This window comes from Anoplopoma fimbria, chromosome 24, assembly GCF_027596085.1.
Source record: "Anoplopoma fimbria isolate UVic2021 breed Golden Eagle Sablefish chromosome 24, Afim_UVic_2022, whole genome shotgun sequence".
In the NCBI taxonomy this organism is placed as follows: domain Eukaryota; kingdom Metazoa; phylum Chordata; class Actinopteri; order Perciformes; family Anoplopomatidae; genus Anoplopoma; species Anoplopoma fimbria.
The window spans coordinates 3,502,604-3,527,387 of record NC_072472.1 but is presented as its reverse complement, the minus strand read 5'-3'; the positions used below and the strand labels follow the sequence as shown (position 1 = coordinate 3,527,387).

At 40.0% G+C, this 24,784-nt stretch overlaps 1 protein-coding gene across 1 annotated transcript in view; it reads right to left on the bottom strand.

Annotated features, from left to right (window-relative positions):
* rapgef6 (Rap guanine nucleotide exchange factor (GEF) 6) overlaps window positions 1-24,784 on the bottom strand; it is a 149,191-nt gene that overhangs the window by 90,111 nt on the left and 34,296 nt on the right. Inside the window, 3 exon segments of the mRNA XM_054625253.1 lie at window positions 3,951-4,094; window positions 10,437-10,506; window positions 23,718-23,801. Coding sequence (XP_054481228.1) covers window positions 3,951-4,094; window positions 10,437-10,506; window positions 23,718-23,801 — 298 coding nt within the window.

Sequence of the window (24,784 nt, the reverse complement as noted above, 5' to 3'; positions counted from 1 at the left end):
CCTTATCTGGCTCTCAAAATCAAGAACAACACATCCAGTATTCCTGCTCATTTGTGTGATTTGTAGGTAGCAGCTGTATTATCTTCTGTTCTCGGCTCAAGCTACATTTCCGTCCGATTCCTGCACCATGTTTTAGGACGCTTCATTCACAGCTTCAGGAACTTTCATTCACTCCAGAGCATCCATTAAGAGAAGAGAGAGAGAGAGAGAGAGACCAGACGCTGGTACACACCAGTGATAATGGATTACTGATGTTATTATGGTTCAATAAGGCCTCTAAACAACATCCTCTGATCCACTGCCAGAAAACCTGTTCTCTTTGTGTGTGTGTGTGTGTGTGTGTGTGTGTGTGTGTGTGTGTGTGTGTGTGTGTGTGTGTGTGTGTGTGTGTGTGTGTGTGTGTGTGTGTGTGTGTGTGTGTGTGTGTGTGTGTACAATATATATTTGGAGCCATTACCATTAGATCATCACAAATGGGCGACCCCATAAGATGCATTGAAACAAGTAGAAAAAAAATAGTAAAAGAAAGATCCTACTCAGTGTCACTGGCTTTGACCAATTATCTGCCCTGTTAGTTCATTAACTACAGACATAAGGACTGATTTAACTGGTTATATGGTCAATCAATCAATCAACCAGTCAATCAATCAATCAATCAACCAATACATCTAAACTTCTTAAAGCATTAAAGCAAACTAATGTTCCTTCATCCAAACAGCAGCAGAACCCACATTTAAATAGAAAAAGTCTTAAAAATCTGAATTCCAGATCAATCGTAAAGTTAAACCTTTGCAATAGAAAGGTGAAAAATAAACTCTGACACTTAACAAGTATGTGTTACAAATATGAATATATATTTTTGGTCTATTCATAACATTTTGGAAAAAAAACTATTCTCAATTCAGTTCTACTATGTCCATTAGTTGCTGTTCTTGTTCTAATTTTTGGACTTTGAATTTTAACTTTACTTAATATATTCGATTTGTTCCTGTTTTTTTGCACAATACAAAAATACATTTTTATTTTTATTTGACTTTGTGATGGCTCTTTCTGCAACAAATGTGGGGAAAACAACTGTTGGCTCACTTAATTGCCAACAGTGCACTAGGTAGTCAGAGAGATAGCATATCTGGTGTCTCACAAGTCATTAAATAAAAAACAAATCACATGTTCATCATTTTCTATTTCAGGGAGAGATCCAAATGGGAGGGGAAACCTAAAGAAAAGGCTTCGTCATGAATCATCTGAAACCTGTTCTCTGTCCCGTCAGGTTTAAATGTCATGAGTAAACGCCTCCTCCTCCATGTGTTGACCCGTCCGTTGTTGTTCTCAGCATGAGTCTGTTTATTCCACACTGAGCCCCCTTCCTCTCTGCCACCCACAGTGTCAGCAGACAGCAGAGCCTGCATGTGTGTGGCAGCCTCAAAATGACCCGCTTTTACCAACATGGACCTGTTTCTAAACAGCAGGTGCCTGGACCAGAAGTGAGTCACATACACACACACACACACACGAACACGCATAGGCCAGATATACCAACAGAAAAACTCTGATAGATGTGAAAACAATTCAAGACAAAAGGACAGATTCTTTATGTAGAGAAAAAAATAATTTAGTAATCTGGCTAATATATATAATAATAAGATTCCTGAAGACATCAGCAGAAACATGAAAAGAGAAGTGAAAGAAACAGTCATTATGGGACGGTATGCAAAGTGTCTGTCTGCGTGTGATGAGAGTAAAATGGGTATAGGCTAGCATATTCATCTTCTACTCTAAATTCTAATTTAACAAAAGAAAAGTGCACATGTCAAGGGCACCATTCAGTCACTTAACAAGGGCCAGCTGAGTGCATACCCTACCAAAAAATGGTGAGGACAAAAGTTTGTCGTGTGTTTGGTTAATTAAACACTAACAGAAAAAACAGTACACAAGCTGCTGAGTACCTCTCGGACGCTGCTCTGCGACTCAATGTTAATGTTTTGGACCGTGTGTTTGGCTATCCACTAACGGAACAAACAGTACGCACTGCTGAGTACCTCACAGCAACTTAGACAACTTAGTGAGTTTAATTTTGTTTATGGCAGGATCGTATGGCTATGTCTTATAGGACAGAATTGAGCCGATTACCAGCATACATCATTGTTGTTTTGAGTTAGAAAGGTGTGGTTTACAACACTTTACAGCCCCTAAGCTGCTTGTTTCATACAATGTGTTTGGAAAACAGCCAATGGAACAACCAGTACACATAAGATTGTATGAAATGTCTAATACGTCAACTTCGAGATGTCTTTCGTGGCTGCATACATCGCTGCTTGTTTTTGAGTTTGAATGTGAGTGTGGTTTATGAAACCTAACAGCCCATTGGTGTCTAGACGATTGCGGTTAATATTCATACAATACAGCTGTGGTTGTTGCAGACACACTTCTGAGATCTTCCACTGCTGAGTGCACATTTCTAGTTAGAGATGTTTTCTTTGTGCCAAATGTGTCTGTAGTTCATCCGGCCCTCTGATCCTAATCAAATTCAAGCACTAATATAATTATGTTCCACTTGTTTTTTGTCCTGCTTCATCGTGCTACGCTAGCACATCAGAGTGGTTAGCCTTTACATAATAAACGCAGTCACAAAAAAATAATGTGGTGGGATTCGGCGATGCTGAAGGCAAGAAATGTAAATTTTTAAAAAGTGGAACAATCACCGAGAGACTACCGAACCACGTTAAGCTCTCCATTAAGCCCTTTTGTAACACCCAAGGCAGCTTTGTGTGAGCTGGGAAGTGTGTGTGTGTGTGTGTGTGTGTGTGTGTGTGTGTGTGTGTGTGTGTGTGTGTGTGTGTGTGTGTGTGTGTGTGTGTGTGCCTTTGTGACTGTGTGTGGCAATGTGTGGTTTCCAATGATTAGTTAAAACTGTAACTGACACAAGGTTGGCCCCAGTGATCCTATCAGCAGGAGGGAAACACACAAACACACACACACACACACACACACACACACACACACACACACACACACACACACACACACACACACACACACACACACACACACACACACACACACACACACACAGTTTCAATACTATTCTTACAAAGACTTTGTTCAAGTGGCCTCCAAGAAAGATCTAGTTGGTTTTCCCCAACAAATTTCCCTTCTTATTGAATCAAAAATGTTTTTGATGTTTTATGTTCTCTGTGAGCCCTCAAATAAATTGACAATTGTTTATTACCACTGGGCAACAAATGTTAACTGTCAGAAAGCTTTTTTCCCAACAATACTATTTAATCTTCTTCATCATACTTTCAAGCTAAAAGAAAACTTTGATATTTGCATTTGTAGATCATTACCATACTGGTACAGTAGTATGTATTATAGCAAAAGTAGTAAGATAAGTAGGACAAGTAGAAGCTGAGGACTTTCCAACGTGTGTCAGACTAAAAGCACAATTTACCTCAGCGAGTACCAGAAAAGTAGACTTTAGGAGATCTTTAAATTCTACCAAGAGTTCATTTAAAGAACCTCTGAAAACTTAACTAGCTGTGCAAGTTCAGAGACAGAAATCACTTTGGTTTCATACAGTTTCATACTATTTTTATCAATCAAAAAGTGCACAAGCAATGCAAGAATTGGGGTGGCTGTGGCGTAGTGGAGAGCAAGGTAGTTCTCCAATCAGAGGGTCGGTAGTCGATGTGTCCTTGGGCAAGACACTCAACCCCAAGTTGCTCCTGAAGGCTTGCCATCGGTGTGGACTGGATGTTGCATGAATGTTAGTTAGAGTCTGATGGTGGCACCTTGCATGGTAGCCTGTCATCAGTGTGTGAATGGGTGAATGATATGTAATATACTACTGACTGTAAGTCGCTTTGGATAAAAGCGTCTGCTAAATGACTGTAATGTAATGTAATGTAAAGAAAAGCCTGTCATTGTTGCAGTGATGAAGTCACTCTTACCGTGTTGTAGCCGGTGGGTTCTTGGCCGTCGGTGATGAGTTCCCGCTCTCCCCTGGGGTTGACTCTCCTGAAGCGCCGTCTGGACCTCCGTTGGGAGCCGTCCCTCTGCAGAAAACCGTCGTCCCCCTCGCTGCCGTTATCCACCTGCAACACACAGTCGACACCCTCCTCAGAATGCAAGTTTCTACGGGATTCACACCCACAGCCCTCAGGCGTGCGGGTACAGCCGGAGGACTGATCCCCACAGTTTGAGACTGGAGAGCATGGCTCAGAGCTGCTCCGTTTTAGGAGGTCTGACTTTTGGTTCTTTGCAACCGAGTTCAGATTAGTAAATTCCAAGTTCTGGTCTCCAATTTCTGATTCATGGTTCTCGTAATCCAACTTTTGGGTCTGGAGTTCCGTTAAGTTCTGAGGGTCTGAGTCTCGATCCTTGAGCGTGTTTCCTTCTTTTCTCTGCGGCTCTGCTTCAGGACCCGGAGCTTCTGAGGTCTGGCTCTGCTCTTCTTCTGGCTCCTGGTTGAACATCCAGTTCTTCCAGAGCGCAGAGAGCCGGTGCCAGCGGAGCACACTCATCCGGACGCAAGGACGGTATCAGAACAACATAAAAAAAGCAGGAAATACCACGGGAGGACGAGAAACAAACAAAAAAATAGCAGGGAAAACACTTCTGGACAAAAGATGAGTAGAAGTGTCCAAATTTTGATTCAAAATCCTGAGGGATCCAGAAAGATTACATCCTTTAAGGCGAGCATCCAAAACAAAAGAAAGAAGTAAATTAAAAGAACAAACAAATCAACAGTGAGGCCGAAAAACAAACGCTGGCGAGAGTCTTCCTCTTCTGAGAGTTGGAGACAGAGTTCAGCTGCTCAACACGTTGCATACTGACACAGCTACTCACATGGTCGCTGAGACACGCGCACTGAGTTTACACTGAGCCTTCAGTTTCCTCCAGGAAACCGTAGATACACAAATATCCTCGAGCGGCAAAAAAAGAAGAAGAAGAAGAAGAAAAAAAAAAAAAGAAAAAAAAACAGCACCGCACACAGATTCCGGCCATTCACTTCATTCCCTGAGGGCTTTTTGTCCCGGTCTGTTGTTGCAGGAGGAGGAATTTGTTTTCTTTCTCCACTGCATGACGTTTAGAGAGTCAACAGCCTTGTTATGTCAGGAATTAAGATTTAAAAAAAATGATATATAAGTTGAGACTTTGAGAGGTCACGCTTTCCTTTGTTTCTGAAGTTTTATCTTTTTTTTTTGTACTTTTCTTTGATTTGTCTTTTATTTTATTTTATTTGTGATTGATAGTTTGAATATTAGTATTTCTTTGCTTTATAGAGCAGAAATACAACGACATATTTTAACTACATACTTTAACTCAAACCAGTTCTACATTTTCAACAGGCATGTCTTTTTAAGAAACATGTCTGTTTAGCATTGCATTATCAGAACCAGGACTTAGCAGAACCAGGGATTTCATCTTTTTTGCTACACACATTCGTTGAAACCTGAAGCCTACATTACCCATAATGCAGCTCCACCATCGACAGTTCAGTTGGAGGTCTGGTGTGTGTTATGCTAGTAGCAGCTAGCCTCAAGCAAGAGGTGAAGAGTGGGCTTCTGAGGTCACATAAGCTCACTTCTTTCTAACATTTATCTGAAGCCATTACACTGCGGTCCAACATGTAAATCATGCACTACATTACCCACGTGTCAGCCTGGTTTCAACTCTTCTCACATGCCTAAGGGTTTTGTGGTCAATTGTTAATGCTTCACAGTTCATCCTCGCCTGTCAGGAATATTGATTGGATAATTTGGCACCATTTAGCAAGTTTGCTCCGTCTACACTTCCTCTTCCTCTTCATCTTCATCTTCTACTTGAACCCCTTGGAACAAACAGCTTGGTGTTGTGCTTCATATGAAAGAGTACGATTTCACCAAAGTGTATAAACGCAACAGACACTGGTTTTATAAGAGGCTATTGTTCTTCCCCCCCCCAACACACATTCCACTCCAAAACCACCAGTCAGTCATGTGTGGCCTCAAAAACAGACTCATGATCGCCCACGAAAAGTTGACAACTGAGTGCGCCTGAGTTGAGATCAGAGTAAAAGAGAGGAGTCACATTTGTGTTTTGCCTTCCCGTATTTCCCCCAAATGTAACACGTAGAATAACACCCACGACACCTTGAAGAGACGAGGATCTCATCTCTCAAAGGCAAACATCACAGAGCCGTTTGATGGAGGACAATCTCGCGCATCGATTAGAAAGTGAAGTAAAAACCCCGGGAGAGAGAAGATGGACCCAAAGATTTTCTGTCACCGCTGGAGACGGGGCTCAATAGCTGCTGGGTTGAAATAGACAAAGGAACAAAATGCTGCTGTTATACACGGAACAACTGCATCGTGGGTAGTTAAGCTGTTATGGAGGGAGTGAGCTGAATGAGGGATAGTTCAGCTATAAAACGCCAGATGAAGACATCAACAACGGACCAGTATTGGTATCGGTGTGTCCCTTTTTTTAACGAGCCTCATGAGACAGACAGACTGAAGGTAACGCACACGAAGAAATCTAGGAAGGGAGTTTAGAAATGTACCAGACTTTCATGAACAATATTCTGCCTCTTGACTGAAAACAACCTCACATTTCTGCCTTTATGTTTCTAAATGACTGTCATGGACTATATAACGTGACCATATTTCCTGTTTCCTGTCCATTTAAATGTGTGTTTGTGTGTGTGACAAACTTCCCATCCACTCGGTCAGTTCACATACCTCTCTGTCAATGCGACAGTTTGCATGACAGGCCTTCATTCATTCATTCATTTCTCAATCCCTTCTTCCCATCCACTAGCCTCCTTTCATTCCCACGATGCACACACACAAGACTCTTAAAAAACAAGCCCCGCCCTGTCGGTCTGTGAATGTCACCCCCTGTCCGTCCTGTGACCAGAGTCACGGCGACGGACCGCAAACGACACTCCCTCTACTATTCCCATGGCCCTAATTAGCCGATTGGCTGCAATGCAGTGTGACTAAACACCCGGTCCCTCTGCTCCTGTGTGTGTTTATGGATTCATGTGGAAGTTGCAGGAGACAGCATTTGTTGACATTTTTGTGTTAAATGTAGTTTTTCAAGGATTCCACCATTTCCTTTTTTTATGTCTGAAGGCATCATTGATGATACACTTTCACTTCCCAGAAATCATTTGTCTTTAAACCAGTACTACGTTGTGTTGGGGTTGTGGGGTTGAAAAAAAGATGCTCCACTCTTTTTTCTTTGTCTGTTCAGCTATTCAAACTCAATAAAGCTGACTACCCTTTTTTTTCCTCCTATTTGTTCCAAACAAGCAGCTGAAACCAATGCACTGTCTGCAAAAGCAAAAGCTTTCATTCACCGGGTAAAGGTTGGAGAGAAACTGTGTTTTATAGCTAGAATCCTAACCACACCAAACCCTATATACCAATACCCAGTCTTCATCTGCTTGCACCAACCATCACACAGACACAAGCAGCTTTATGAATGACTATAAATAGTGAAATCACTCCTTATCCTTGAAAGAACATGAACATGACAATGTGTATTTATTGACCTGCAATTGGCTCATTATGAATTACTAGATTAATCGTTTTGTCTATCAAATGTCAGAAATAAGTCCAAGGTCAAAGTGTTTAAATATCTTTGACTGGTTTGTCTATACAAAATCCCAAATATTTTAACTTTAATATGACAAACAGGGAAAAGCAGGAAATCTCCATTGTGGGGAGGCTGAAAAAAGCATTTTATGTCATTTTGCATGTCAAATTACTTTATCGTTGATCAAAATGTACCACGGACCATCTAAAGGTGGAAAACACGAGGATGTGCTCGGATATTAACAACAGCAATAACGGCCTCTACATAATCTCATTTCCTGTTTTCTCAGACAAAACTTCAAAATGCTTCAAAACAGACATGCCCATGTGTGTAGACAGAGAAAAACACCTCATGTTCTCCCTAAAGCTCTGATCAGCTGATCCACTTGGTCTCTCTCTAGCCCACCACCAACATCTCTCTCTACTCTTTCACATACCCAAACCCAGGAAAGATTCATTCAAATCTATTCCCTCAGCCACAAACTCTTTCTTTCATTTAAATTATTCTTTATTCCCCAGGAATCAACTAGAGGCTCGTTGGATCTTTTCCCATAATACCCAAATACATTCACACAGTATCGCACAATCATACCTTGAAGATCTTCAGCACTCCCATCGCTCCCTTTTACTGTTGCAACAGCCTCTGAATGGACCCACAGGGGTAGTTTAGGATTAAGTGCCTTATGAAAGGGCACCTCACTATTATAACCCTTTTTTCATTGCAGGAACAATCCAGGGAATATTATGTCCTGATGTCCTTGAACCTATCGGGGCACGAGTTTGCAGCCCACTGCAACTCGTCCACTTCTACTTTTGCACATCTCCCTTCTGACATCTCCAGTTTATAGCGGTCAGGCAACAGTAAAAAAAACCATAATGACTCGTCAACACAGTTGTTGCTTTGTCACGGCTCTGTTCTCTAATTCATTTAACTGTAACGGCTCTTTGGATGTGGTAGTTGTGCAAGAAGAGAAAGGGACTTGAGTTTAGTTGCTGCAGCTCCTTGTTTCCTTTGGCTATTTAAGGCCATTTCATACTTTTGGACATAAGTTTTGTCATCCAACCATCCTGTATGTTGACGTTTGGGCAGCACCTCTAAAGCAATTAATAGGAATCTGGTTTGTTAAATCTGCACAAAAACAAAGATGTTTAAAAATGACGAATCAAAAACCCATAACCCAACAACAAAACCCCCAACAACATATTGTTTTTTCCCAATTGTTTAAGAAGTCATTTTGAATATGCCATTATCAACTAAACTTAAACTGATTGATAGTTAAATAATACAATCTATGGTGCAAAAAGTCTCTGCAAGACATATTGTATTCTTCTTCTTTTCAGCTAAAGCAGAAACAATGACTTTCTGTAAAACAGGAGGATTTTCCCAGTAAAGAACTGCCCGAAACATTAAATATAAACACTGTGGTTGAATAATCGGTGTTAGAATAAGAAGCGATAAATAGCGGTTAAACTGGCATCAATTCAGATGAAAATCTTTCACATTATTGCCTCAGTTTAAAGTTTAAAACATAGTGACGGTCTGTCTAAGGATATACGGTTTCATCATTGTTCCCCTGAAGCAATGGCAGTTATGTAACTCTCTACAGTCATAGCAACAGAAATCCCAGGAGAAGCTTTCTTTTAAATATTTGGTACAAAAACTTGCAGAGGACTTCCTGTGTGAGGTGGGAGTATCCTTTGACCTCACTGTTAAAGGTCAGGAGGACAGGAGGACATTACGGGAGGAGACGGAGACTTTGAAAGCACTGCGACCTTGTGGAGGCAGAAAGAAAACAATGTAATTGATTTTAAATCACTTCTTAATTATATACTAAGTGTAACGTTGTCTTTTTATTGCTTTTATGTATATTATTATTATTATTATTATTATTATTATTACAATTTTTATTATTGTATTGATCATTTATTTATTTATTGATATATTTATTATTTATTTATTTATTTTCCCTATTTTAGCGATTGGTTTATATTAACATCTATTGTACTGTTTTATCAGTGTTTCATTTTTACCTTAGTTTGTATTGCTTTTGTTAGACCTCACTTTTTGGTCAAAGTACTTGGTAAACTTCAAAGTACTTGGTAAAGTCTATTTTTTAAAGGTGCTTTATAAATATAATATAATAAAAATAAAGTTATTAATATTACTTGTGTTCAATATAGCATGATAAATGTAGTTTTGTACATTGTTTAAGGTAAGTTTTACCAGTGATTCCAGTCTGTGCTGGTGGTCGTTGTGCACTACTATGACTCATAACATGGGTTTGAATAACAGTTCATTTAAACACCACCAGATTATGGGAAAGGATGTGAGTAACAGATCTTGTTTGATAAACTAAAAGTCCCTTTTTCTGAGGGAAACTCTCTGCAGCAGCTGGTGTTTGTGTATTTCCCACTTCATTTGATGACATGAAACATAATTTATACATAATCTAACCTCACTTCTCAAGCGATATCTTCTTTTGTAAAATATACATTTAGTTCCATTAGAGTATCTAGTTTGCCCCGGCTTGAACGTTGCTACATAATACATAATTGAATTATTTCAAAAGGTGAAGCTTTGGCGATACATCCTGCTACAGCTCATACAGAGAGAGGGGGAGGACACAGATGGGAATAACCCAAATGGGGGAGATAGGGAGGAAGAGAGAGAGACATGAAAGAAAGGCAGAAAAAGCACGAACAAGGAGAAAAAAATGTGATACAGACATCAAATAAAGATGGGTAAAACGTGACCAATATCAAAGGACAGGGGATGGGAGATGTGGGAGCATAAAAAGGGGGAGGGGCTTCAGTGAGAGACAAAAAAAGGACAGAAGCAGCGTCTTTACTCACCACAATCATTTCTGACGGCTCTAACGTGATGCATTCACAGCCTCGTCTGCCCCCCAGCTGTTTGCCGAAACTGCAGAGAGGAAAAAACAGCATATGAAATCAAAATGTTAAAACAGAAACAAAAAACAGAGGACAAAGATTAGACACTGACAGCAGCAACAGATGCAGTCAATCACATCCGACCACCCACGGATGAACACCAGCATTATACGCCGGTGAAAGACAGTAATGGTGCAAATCGAAACTCAGATGTGTGAGGATTAAAGGTAAAGTGATGCCACGGGTTCATGTCTTTAAATAAGTGCTTGGTTTAGTGTGTGTTTACATTAAACGTAGCCCACTTGTTCCACTTCCTGTTTATTTGCCTATTATTACACAATCAGCTGAATGCCTACGAGTCAGGAGAAAGGTGACACATATTCAAAAGCATTGATGATACAACTGAAAGCTATGTTTGGTTTGTTAATCAACAGCAATAAGTCATATGACCCATTAAAAGACGTACTATTACTCACAATATGAAAGAAGTCCTGAGGAGATACTTTCAGAAAAGCATCATCTATAGTATTTTATGACAACATTAAAAAGCAGTTTGGGCTATTTAATAAGTTTTTATTTTTATTGAGAGACCATAGACTGTATATAAGAAGTGGACGTAGTCATCGTGACATCACCAATTAGTTTGTGGACTATGTTTTGAAGCCTCGAATTCAACGATTTGGTTGTCGCCATATTGGATTTTTTGCAACCGATGAACAGATGTTACTATATTTGGACCGAGTATACAGCTCTGGTAGCGACCTGTCAATCACAGTAGCCCCGCCCTAAAGCATACCCTGCTTTATGGTCTGTTTGACTCTAAATGGAGCATCATTTACTAAATGAACATCATGCTGTATTGAAGAAGACTTGAAACTAGAGATTGAGACCATAAACTCATGTTTACAATGTTTACTGAGGGAATAAATCAAGAGAGAAGTAGAGTCATTTTCTCATAGACTTCTATACAACCAGAGGAGTCGCCCCCTGATGGACAGCAGAGAGAATGCAAGATTTAAGACACTTCTGCATCAGCTTGACTCTGCAAAACTGGAGAGACACCAGGTCTATCAGTTACAGGTAAGAGAGACAGGGATGTATGAGTTGTCCCCAGACACCTTGTCCATGACATGACTATATTAGAACAGTAGAATGAACCAACAGATGGTAGTGAAGGCCAAACCACTTAAAGAAAAAGAGAGTGTAGATCAATAAGCCTCCGTGGTTGACACCTCAATATGAGTCCACTGAGACTGAAAACACAATAAGCTCTCGACCAACTTTGATCGCCTCAAAGAATATAATCCTTACAATGACGTGTGGGAGATATTAGTTTATATATTATTTATTTTCTGTTCCTGTGTTGTTGTTTTTTTTATTATTACTTGAGAAAATAGTCCTCAGAGATTGTTTAACATCCAGAGGTGGAGCTTATGTTATAAAAAGGTTGAGAACAGCAGCAGCAGCAGGTGTTGACATCCATCATTCCAATCAACAGATACCACTGACCACAAACATCTCAGCGTGCATGCTTGAGTGACCTTACAAGCATTGTTCCAACATGGTGTTAACCAGTCAGTAAGCAGCTCTTTGCACAATGTGAGCCTGTGTCTGCAGACCTCACGGGTTTCTCTCCACTCGGCTGTTGTGTCCTCTGATGAGCAGGAGGAGAGCAGCTGACGGCGTGGTGAGACCACGAGGGTCAGTCTGCTGAACGGGGATTCTGCAGGATGCCTTAGTTAGAGAGTAACTGAGGTATTTTTAACGTTACAATGTTTTTTGGGAGTAAGTGACTAAAGAGGAACAAGATTGATTTTGCACTTCAAATAAAAGAATCACTAAAACAAGTTGTGTGGAAAGGAAGTAAATTGCCGAACGGAGTAGCAAACTTTAAAACTACTTTCAAATCGACAAAGGCAGTGCAGTCCAGATCCACTTTTTCCCGTTCTTTCCTTTCACAATAAAAGCCCTAGACATACAATATAGTCGCAGGAGAGTATTCTGATTATTCGTCACAACCGCAGTGTGTAAAAGCCTTAACTTTGAATATTTTCCGAGTAAAAACACAATTTTCTCTGTCAGCCTTTTTCCTTACAACCCCAGTCAGAGGCTTGCAGAAGCAAAGCATTATGGGTAGAATTCTAAACAAATTTAAGCAAGATGATTTGAAGCGATGCATTTTAAACTTTTAAAGTGTTTTTCCACTTTAATTATATTTTCAAACCACAAAATCCCAGAAATAAAACATACAGTTCAATAATCTGCAACTAATAACAATTTTCATTATCAGTTTATTTTTATGAGAGAGAATAATGCAGTTACAATTTTCGTTAAGTTCAAGGTGGCGTGTTTAGATTCTTTGTTTTGTCCGACCAACAAACAAAAAACCAACATCAGTCTACGATAAAATGAAACCCCCCAAAATAAGCTTTTAATTTTGAATACTGAGACATTACTTTCCACATCTTTGAACGTCTCCTCCCACTGCGAGTGTCAGTTTATGCATCTGCTAATTATGCATGTCTCTGTGTTACCCGTCTACCGTCCAAGTGTGTGAGAGACACTCCGTCTCTCCGTCTGAGAGCAGACCGGCCTGAGAACACGTCTCGTTCTCCCCCCTTGGCATCGCTAAAAGTGGCGACTCAGCGTTGTTTAGGAGCCCGAGGAGCGGCTGGTTTTAATTATGGAAGCGTGCTGAGCTGGGAGAAGGCCAACTTTCACTCTCTCCTCTCTGGTTCTCACACTCTCTTCTGGTTTCCAGCTTTTTGCCCTTCTCAGTGATTTCTCTTCCTTTTTTTCCCTTCACCTCCACTAGACTTCTGTTTTTTTCTGATCTCGGTTTCATCCGATGCCATTCTGAATAATTCCTCCATTTTGAGGTCTTTTTGTTGTCCCTTACTTTTCCACTTTTTTATCTTTTCCTTTCCACCTCAATCTCTCCCACTCCATTCACTCTCATTTATTCATCTCCTTCTTCCTGTTGTTCTTCCTTTGCCTCCTTCCTCACGTCGTGTCCATTTCACCTCTCTCCCTTTTACATTATATTTTCCCCTCATCTCCATTCATAATTTCCTTCACCCTCTTTGCAATTTTCTATACTTTTGGCCATTCCTCAAGAGGGGTCTGTCTGCAGAAAGAAAGAAATGCTAACGTGAAAGGGCCGTTACTTGAAGTTGCAGCTGCTGTTGGCTAGTTAGCTAGCTAAGTCCACCATGCTTTCCTGCTACACTGGTTCGACAAAATGATCCAGGAAAAGTTGGCACCAATCTCGAGACAGCAAAGGGCTTTCCTAGGCTGTGAAGAGTGTGTAGCTGAAACATCGAGTTGTTAAATTCCAACGTATTGAGCTGTAGGCTAGTTAGCTCGCTAATTCTACCATGCTTTCATGCAACACTGGTTTGAGAACATGAGCCGGACCACGTTCAGGAGTTTTGCGGGGGAAAAAACGAACTAAATTCTCTATTCCTCTAAATAAATTTATTAGAAAATGTCATACTTTATACGAAATCCCCAATGTAATATTGTGTTTTCTATCACTCGTACATTTTGGAAAGTTACGTGTGCATTACAGTGTGTGCATTGGCCAGTAGAGTGGACTAATAGATGTGAACATATATAGAGTAAACAAAATATATAGTAAAATGTACAGATTTTAAATTGTGATAAACTATAATGCAAACATAATTTGGTTGGCTGCAGTTTGAATGACATAATAAGAAAAAGATGAAAGCCAGATTGCCCTCAGAGGGACCTAAACCTATAAGAAAGAAAGAGGGCTAACTTTCATCCCATCACATCCTTAATCACCAGCACAGACAATTTCATCCTCTTGATTTAATGCTCAGATGAAAGCCTGTCTTCATAATGTGTTCTGATGATGGAAACAATGATGAAAGTCCTCCCTTTTTTTTATTGGATGAGCAGATATTGTTCAGACGGACACATTTTCTAGGAAACAGTCAAAGGAAGCCGTTGTGAAATCAAAGCTTTGGTGCGTCACGTTGATTTCTTCTAAGATAAGAGTGACATCCACCACAGCAGTTTCCATTTGACGAAGCTACGACCGTATTGTTGCTGTAAATCGTTCTCATTGTAGCTAAACTCGGGGACACATGAGCTGTCAGTGGATTTATTTGACACTTCACTGCCACATGCACTCAGCTACGCCGCGTAGCATCCACATGTTCAGACTCCAGATTCCCAGAAATGAGGTGAAACAGGTTCACCTTGGAGCATCCATCCCTGCTGATTCAGCTTTACTGCTTTTTGGCAACACAATTACAGCTAAAAGCATTGTTCACTAAATTATTCACTAATATCAGACACTTATTCATAAAGTGCTCTGCAGGTGAACCCAGGGACAGTAAAAGCCATTATCTCTTTGTATTGAATTTTCATATTTCAGTAATATTTATAGTATTGTCAGAGAAAGAAAGCACATTAGTTTAGGAGGAACCATAAATGAGTCAAATGGGTTTCAACCATAGACTGTATATGAGAAGTGGACGCAGTCGTTTGTGGTTTTGAAGCCTCCAGTTTGGACTTTTTTGCCGTCGCCATCTTGGATTTTTGAAACCAGCAAGAGGTAGTTACCATATTTGGATTGCGGAAGAGTGACGAAGAGATGGCTCTGGTAGCGACCTGTCAATCACAGTAGCCCCGCCCTAAAACATGCCCTGCTTTATGGTCTGTTTGACTCTAAATGGACCATAATTTACTAAATGAACATCATGCTGTATTGAAGAAGACTTGAAACTAGAGATTGAGACCATAAACTCATGTTTACAATGTTTACTGAGGGAATAAATCAAGAGAGAAGTAGAGTCATTTTCTCATAGACTTCTATACAACCAGAGGAGTCGCCCCCTGATGGACAGTAGAGAGAATGCAGCTTTAAGGCACTTCTGCAACGGCTTCACTTTAAACACAATATGCATGCTTTCAGTGTGTATAACGCTAATTTGCAAGTATCTGCATCAACTAATCAAGTCATACTTTACGGACGACCCCTTCTTGGGAAATTCTGCTTTTGCTTGCCTCCCTTCTTTGAGGTCAAAGGTCAGTGTCAGACGCAGAAAGCATTCCTAAAGATGCGAGACGTTTACTGTCATCTGTAAATGACACTTCAGTGAGGAAGATGCTCGCAAACAGATGGACAACCAGTGAAAATACCCACATTTTTTCTATTTGTTCATCTTTCAGAAATAACTATCACATTTCTTTAAATATTCAGAACTGGTTTGATTAAAAAAAAAGGCATAAAGTCCTGCATCACAAAGCCCAGTTACTGAATGAATAAATGATATTCAGACGCTCCCACCAGAACTTGAACACCCAGGCGTGGTGTTAGGAGTTCCCAGGGAGGAGTGCTGTCTGCTGGGGCTCGGAGTTCTCTCGGAGCCTTCAGCCTGGAGGTCATCGAGACTCTGACAGATCTCTCCTCACTCCACTGAGGCGAGACGCATGGTCCCTGTCAGCGCTGCACAAAGCCTGCCAAGCTCCGTCTCCTCACTGTGTGTGTGTGTGTGTGTGTGTGTGTGTGTGTGTGTGTGTGTGTGTGTGTGTGTGTGTGTGTGTGTGTGTGTGTGTGTGTGTGTGTAGTGAGACAGATTGTGTGAGACAAACAGAGCAGACATACAGCTTTCTATTGAGAGCAGCAGGAGGAGAGCTAGAGTTTGCAGGATTGTGAGGCTACTGTAGTGGACGTAGTTTATGTGCATTTGTTGGCAAAGATAAATAAAAATACACCTCACGCAGCTTCTCCTTCTCTTTCTCTGAACTACTGCTTTCCCACAAAAGCAGAAGAATCAACAAACTAGAGACAATTAAAAGTGAGTGATTGAGCTGGTACAAACCAAATAACGCCGTTGCCCTGAATGAACTGAGATCTGATACACCGGCTGGTTCTTCTAAAATAAGACAAACCACCAAAGCTTTGGTCCGACAAAATGAAATAAAAAATGGGATTAGAGTTTCATGAACTCTTCCTTTTGATTATGAATCATGGCTTCAGTGTAGAGTTTGTGTACTCCTGCACATTAAAGAGTTTCTCCATGTAGCTATGAAAGTAATTTCCTATCTCAATAACAATCACGATTTGGAACGTTTTCTGGGAATTCAATAAATAAATAGTCTATATGATATAACCACATGGTTTTGTTTACTTTTGTGTGAATTAAATTCTTGATACATGAAAAAGACTGAGTTTTTTCTCATTTAATAAAGTATTTTAGTGCAAAATAATCAGATTTTATGAGAAATTTGACTTAGTAAGTGCTATTATCAATGTTATTATCAATTTATACATAATCACGATATCTGATCAGGATTTGATTACATTGAAAGAAGATTAAATATCAAATTGATTATTAATTATCGCCCAGCCCTACCGTATATTACACATATATAGCGTAGTGTGCAGGGAAGTTGTTTCTCTTTATCTCTGCATGAAGTAAAAAAAGTTATATTTGAAATAAACAACTTGTTTGTTGGAGAACAAACCTGAAGAAGCTGTTACAAAAATGCTTTGTTGACCGCCACTGTATGATTGAAAGTGATTGATTATTTTTTTCATTATTATTTTTTCTTTCAGTTTTTCTGCTTGGTTTGTAATTTTTATTTTGTCGACAGTATGAAGTCCTCTGAGATCTTTGAAAAGCACAATGAAAATTTGATGCATTATTATTAAACAAACACTTCATCAAGTCTGTCTGAAGTGATCTACAGCTCTCACAGCGACGCTTTGTTGGATGAGCTGTTGTTATTTGATTTTTTATTCCAAATAAGTTATCTCTCCTTGGCACTGAAAGCTCTTCCCACAGCACTGAAGCTGCATTTCAGCAGGTGATGATTTCTCTCCTTCTTTTCCTGCAGAAACAAGTTGTTGGCAGACGAGAGAACAGGTTGAGCTCCGGTCCAGAGACAGCTGCAGAGCCCCGGGGCAATAAAGCACGACAGCCGGCACAGAATCTAAAGGCCACACACACGCACACGCACACACACACACACACACACACACACACACACACACACACACACACACACACACACACACACACAATCCCTGAGCTGGTGTCAAAAACCAGAGATGTGACTACGAGTGCAAAATACTTATAAAGGTAGGTGTCAAATAAAAAAACTATAAAGCACTCGGAAAATACGGTGAAAGTTTTGGATTTGGATCAGGTGTTCCTGTCACACATGAAATAAAATCCAGGAAGTCAAGTTTGAGTACCAAATCGGCGTTTAAAGGCTTACGATACACCAAAACATGGAAGAGTGGTTTATAAAGCTAAGACAGGATTTTTTAAATGTGGCAATGATTTGATCTTTTGCCGCGATGATCTCGAGTTAAACAGTAGAAACAGGAAGTTCACATCCACATATCCTAATACAACAGTAAGGAGGATTTCTTGCAAAAAAGTTGGTCCTCATTTGTTTGCGTTTATGAACTTCCATCAATTTCCGCTACTTACATGCATGCAGTACTTTCAAAGTAAACTTCTGTCTCCACAGGAAACAACTAAGTCAGGTTTAGGCAACAAAACTACTTAGTCAGGTTTAGGAAAAGATCCTGGTTGGGTTGAAATAACTACTGAAATTCCGTTGACTTCTCGTTTCACACGTTTCAACGGTTTCCTGGAGTAAAGTCCGGTGGGTTTTTTTTACCCATCCACCTCCACCTCTACCCGCTATGTGCAACTTTTTGCTATTTTTGCATACGATTTGCAGGATTTGAGGGATATCTATGAATTACAGTGCATTCATTTGGTAGGTGTAGCTACGGACGCTTGTTTCACGTTGTCATGACGCCGACAGCAGAAACAGCCGATCAGTCATGTGAGTTTAATGTTTGCTACGTCAGCATGTATTCGTCGAAGCGTTTCCATAATTTATGTAGCACATTAACTCTTCTTAGACAAAAGCAAAAAAAACACCTCAAGGGAGCTTAAAAAAACGTTCTTGTACACAAAAAAGAAGTTCTATTGAGTTTTGCCGTTTCCATGCAGCTCTTCTTCAAAATGTGCATAAACAGAATATGTGTCTGGAAACAAGGAATAAAAGCCTTTTATTCGACATGAAAATCTTTGTGACGCTGCACAAAATGCACAGAGCAACCTTTGAGGCTGTAATCAGAGTCAGTACATAGTTTGAGTTTTGGTCAAATATCAAACCCAAACACAGATCCGGGTCCATTTGGCAGCCCTGTCTCCATGGTAACGATGACCAACAGTATAAAGAGAGAAAACCACAGACCACAGTCTAACACACTCTCACACACACACACACACACACACACACACACTATAAAAAGTGGCAGACTCAATGGAGTGACGTAGGAGTGGCTCATTCACAAACATTACGACTCATTTGCAAAACAACAGTGTGATCAGTTAAGAGCCTCATTTTCATATCTGAACATCAGAGCAAAACAGAGAGCCGACCACAGCTGCTGCTAAACTCAGAGCTAAAGTATCCTTGAAGCTTCAGAGACAGATAAGCATTCACACTCCACTGAACGTCCACTCATTTAGAGCAGAGAGTTCCCAGAACGCCTCGGTGAAAAGCGAGCAGCGATGACAATGTTTGACTTGTGGAGCTTCAAGGAAGTCAAGTTTCAAACTCATTTTTGTGGTAAATACACTGATGTTTGAACAACCCTTTCCTCCAGCAGAGGGTTTTGGGTTCAAAAGCATTTGAATGAAACCAAATGCAGTCATCAAACCAAAAATAAGTTTAGCTTTCATCGTAGCGAGCTGGAGGAATGAGTCCTGAAACCTGGAATTTCAGCGTTTTTGCACTTCTTGTTCTCCTTATCTCTGAGTCAATGTGTTTCTTGAATTGGTTTGTGGCTGTAGCCCTGAAATAAGATCTTTGTTTAACACAAGCTGAAGATATTTTTAATGTTTTGTTTTCAATAATACATCAGTAAAACCCCTCTGGTGAATTTTGAAGCTTTTACATGTCTTAAAAAAGGGCGGTTGCTAACAAGTGGCTAAATGAAACGACTAAATGTCATTGTATAGGGGTGGTCGTTGTATTGTATTCATATACAATACATTTAAATTTCAATTAATGTGCGATATGGCAGATTTAAAAGTGACCAAGATCTCTCGCACTACGGGCCATAAAGTGTTTAAGGAAGGAGTCCTAGAACAAGGAAGTGAGTTGCACTTCTGTTTCCCTCTTGTCAAAGTCAATGTTTAATTTTTCTATGTAATATAATATGTCAGTGTTAAAAAAAGTGAGACTCCAAAACCTCATCACGTGACTTCACGAACAAAACATATCATAAACGTTTGTTTGTTTTCTGCAATAATCCGAATCCCAGTGGCTTTTTGTGGAGGGAACTAGTTGATGCTAATTTCCTGGGTTGGCTTACAAAAATATGTAATTTGCAAGAAACTTAAGTTTAGATCTGTGATCAGATACTACAGTTTATATTGGTAGCAACTTAATTAATTTGCAATAATATGTAGCTGAGAGGAGCAGCAGAGGATATGAAGATAATTGATAAACAGATGTTTACACTAGATTTCTTTTTCACAAACTGGACGATCCAAACAATGGAAGCTAAAGAACTTAAATTATTGATTTGTTTTCTCCAACAATCAGATATTTGTGGTCTTTGTGTCCAAATCAGTGTTTGGATCCAGAGTGTTCTTCTGTCACTCTTCACTGCACATTGAATCATCAATAACTCACCAAACGCCCAAAACCAAAACATTTCAACCTCGAGCCGAGCTCACTTCAGACTTATTCTTTTAACTGTTAATTGTATAACAAGTATATAATCCGTGTTGCTAAAAGAAGGACAACAGACGGGAGTTAGCGTTGTGTTTTCTCAGAGCTGTGTGTGTTAGCTGCCGTGGGGGGATTCCTGCCTATCCAGTTGGTTAAAACCGACGGCAGGCAGGAAATGAAGCACGCTGGGTCGAGGAATGCGCAGAGAAATAGAGAGGGAGTTTTGAAACAATCCCGAACTGAATCAAGAAATCACTGCAAGAATACAACGACTCTGCCTCTGAACCACAAGATGTGAATGAAAAGAGAAACAGAGAAAGCTTTGAGAATCACTGACCACAAACAGGAGCTTAAGACGTCCGCTTCTTTGGATTCTTTGCAAGTGAAGTGATATCCAGCATATTAATCCACAAGTAGGAGAAGAAACAATATTCCAGGTTTTAGATCCGACTTTGTTCTTTTATAATCCAGAGTGTGAAAGAGAAAGAAAAGTTTCCGACTGTCAATCCTTCTGGTTTGTCTTTAACTGAGGGAGGAGTGTGTGAGCTCTACTCTGTTCTGTCTGTCTGTCTGTCCGCTAGCTCCAGGGGGAGTGTGTGTGTGTGTGTGTGTGTGTGTGTGTGTGTGTGTGTGTGTGTGTGTGTGTGTGTGTGTGTGTGTGTGTGTGTGTGTAGCCTGCTCATTTCCTGCCTGGATGTGCTTTTTGGGCTCCAGGCGGGCAGTCTGCTCAGGAACACATGGCCGGCCACTGTTCTGCCAGGGGTTCCGCATTCCCCCCCCCACACACACACACACACGTATGCATGCACGCACACACACATTCCCCCTATTAGCTCCCTCTGTGACCCCCCTGTGTACTGCAACACACAGACACACACACATACACACCCTCCAGTCTTTTTTAGAGTAGCAACCCCCCTTCACTCTGTTATCAACTGACACACACACACACACACACACACACACACACACACACACACACACACACACACACACACACACACACACACACACCACACACACACACACACACACACACACACACACACACACACACACACACACACACACACACACACACACACACACACACACACACACACACACACACACACACACACACTGGTCAGTGCTAGTTGCCCTGAGGTTATTGATACTTGACTAACTGTTCTTTCTGCTACAGTTGGTGCTTTTTGTGTTGTTGTTGTTGTTGTTGGATAAACTGAGTCTCCTTTCATCTAACTTTTCTTTTAAAATGACGAGAAAATGCATCAACTGTTGAATTAAAAGTTATATTTACTGTATTTCTGTTTTTGCCTATTTAGCCGACGCTTTTATCAGAAGTAACTAACGTTGAGAGAGGAGGTAGGTTAACAGACTTCTTCTTTTAACACACTCGTATATTGTTTGTTCATTTTATTCTATTGTGCATTTTCACATTTTTTGTTTTGAAGTATGTCTTTACACTATTGCAGTGTGTTTATTGTGACGCACCAATTACTCAGTCAAATTCATTCAAGGTAGCTCACTTTGCTGCTTTTGTTATTTTCTGTCTGCAGGGATTCAGAGCAGAACTGGACAATTTTAACAGTAATGAATGACAGAATCAGAAATACTTTATCCATCCCCAGGGGGAATGTTATAGTGGCTCTTAAATATAAGCATAAAGAAATATAAGAAAAATAGAAATAAAAGATTGTGTAAAATGTAAATTAAGCTAATATATAACAATATATGCAGAGAATACTTTGGATAAAAGCGTCTGCTAAATGACTGTAATGTAATGTAATGTAATGAATACAATAACAAAAACAAGAAGCCAGGAATGAGAAAAACAATAAATATGTAAATCAAACATAAAACCACAGAATCAGAAATGTTCTTTGTCTTGTCTGACTGAATATAATGTCTGTCTTCATTATATTTACAAACTCTTTGGCAGGACATTTACCTTCTATTTACCTTCCGTCTATTATGATCAGAACCATATTTATTCTCTCCTGGGTTTTTCTGCTCAAAATGTTTTTAACAGGGTTTACATTGATTGAACGTCAATCAGCTGTGTGACACGAGTGAAAAATGTTCTGGATTCATTCAGTCTTGTAATCAATACTTTCAGATCCACAAAGAATTTGAGATACAACTCCCTAAAAGCTGCTTCCTGTCCCAGAGGTTCCATAACCTGAAGGAGGTTATGAACCCTGCTAATATAAATGTCTGTTGGTTTTTGAGATGATACATATTTCTTTAATTCAGACATTACTGTAAAGACAGTTTCTGGCACGTGTTTCTTTTATTTCAGTCCAACTAAAACAACGGAGGAAAAGGTAAACACGGAGCTGAGGGAAGACCTGGAGGAATGTTCTGTCACAGCTTCCACATCACAATCAGATCCAGTGTTTTAACAGGTGCCCCGTCTCCGTCTAAGGTATTTAGGTTTACATTATTGTTGGCTCTCTGACGGGTCAGAGGAGGCGGACTGATGTTTTAAGCTTATGATATGGGTCCAATACGTTCATGCACAACCATTTGATTTTCGACACAAAACATAACATGTTAGTGAGATTTTATTTGAGTTTGAGGGACGATTCTTTGTCATATTTGGAACGACCAAGGCAGTATTCATCTTTGCCTTCATAAATGTAGGATTTATTGCAGGACTGTTGTGTTGATTTGCTTCAGAGAAGGTTTTAGATATTTAAAATTGTAAAAAATGCCATGCTCAGGTTTTAGTGTCAGATGAGGTGGTTGGTAAAATGTTCCTGTTTGACCATCCTGTAAAACTTGTTGTTTCTTTAACAATTAAAGAGAGGAGGTCTCACATGATTACCTGGATTAGTTATTTACTTTAATAGAAAAGGTTCACTTGGCCATGTTTGAGTCAAAACTACAGTTACCACTTTGCGATTGTACGTCACTGCCAACCAGTTCGATTGCAGTTAAATCATTTGTATGAAATTGTCATAATAAGGATGTGAATTCTTGATTTGTGGCCAAAAACGTTTTGTTTTTTAGGTCGCAGAGACTTTTTACCTCAAAATGATCAACCCTTCTTCCTCGAGTCAAAGTGGAAGTTTGTGCAAAATTTGAAGATATTCCCTCTCTGAGATATCTCTTTCAAGAGAATGAACAGGATGAACAGAAAACTAAAAACATAAGATAATAAAAATCTTGTTTAAGGACGAGAGACGTGAAAAATATGTTGCTGAACGAGGCACTAAATCACATCAAGGTGAAGTAGAAGTGTCAGCGTGTGTTTAAGCAGGTACAGGTACACACATACCTTTTCCTTATACACACACAAACCCACTCCACTTGACAAGATGACAAGAAAGAATGGCTTCATGTGCAATGTCAGACAAATCCCACCTCCTCTCTCTGTATATGACACCTTCTGTGTGTGTGTGTGTGTGTGTGTGTGTGTGTGTGTGTGTGTGTGTGTGTGTGTGTGTGTGTGTGTGTGTGTGTGTGTGTGTGTGTGTGTGTGTTGTTACATACCAGCACCTCGCCAGGTACATGTGCTCCTTGACGAAGACGGATCCAGAGAGCAGGATGTACCAACAGGTCGCGATGCTGTCTGGGCTGAAATAGAGAAAAAAGAACATTCTGGTCTTAATAACGTCTCACAGTCTGATGTGTTAACAGAGAGAAGACTTAAAATACTCACATTTTTGTTCTTTTGTTACATACCATGATTGAGAATTAATCAGTGTGTGTGTGTGTATTTAAGGCAGACTTTTTTACCTCCATGCTATTTGTGCTTTTTGATTCATTTATTGTATTTAACTGCCCTGTTACTGGGCTCTTTAAGATGCAGTTTGATTTTTCCACCAGCAAGTTTTATTGTTTTTCCTTTAATAAGAGTGTCTTCAGTTTAATTTTGCACATTCTTGTGTGCAAAAAAAAACTAAATATTTCAAAGAATAATGATCAAATGTGTCATCATTCAGACGAGTTTCAGAGCATCCTGAAGTTTAAGCTACTATGAGGAACTTTCATTTTGTGTTGATTTTGGCGCCCCCTGTGGACAAAAGTGGTAGTGTTTCCGAGCACCAGACTCCCTTTAGAAAACCTCTCATTTTATTTACTCACAGTAACTTTTAAACGTGATTTCTTTTCATTGCATCTGCTGCAACATCCTTTCAGGTGACACCACGGTTAGACAGTCCATACGCCTATATCTGCTCTATCCATCATGGCTATCCGTACATGGACCACTGAACTACCTAGAAACAACAGCCAGGATTCTTTGGGTGTCATTTGTTCCGAGGCTTTTGAAAAATGCAGGAGCCGTGTAAAGAGAACCGTCTAAAATAAAATACATAAAGTGCACATCCGATGATTTGAATCCTGCTGCTGCATTTTGCATTAGCACAAATGTATTCTATCGCACGCCAAGCACTATGGAGCCAAGATATAATGTGCCACCGCTGCAAGGTGGAGAGAATCCATTTGAGGCCGACAGTCACGCTAAAAGGACCGGAATAAAACGCCACTGAAGGAGTCACGTCATCTCAGTCTGTCACTCACAGGACTCCTTTTATCTGAAGGAGAATAAATACTGA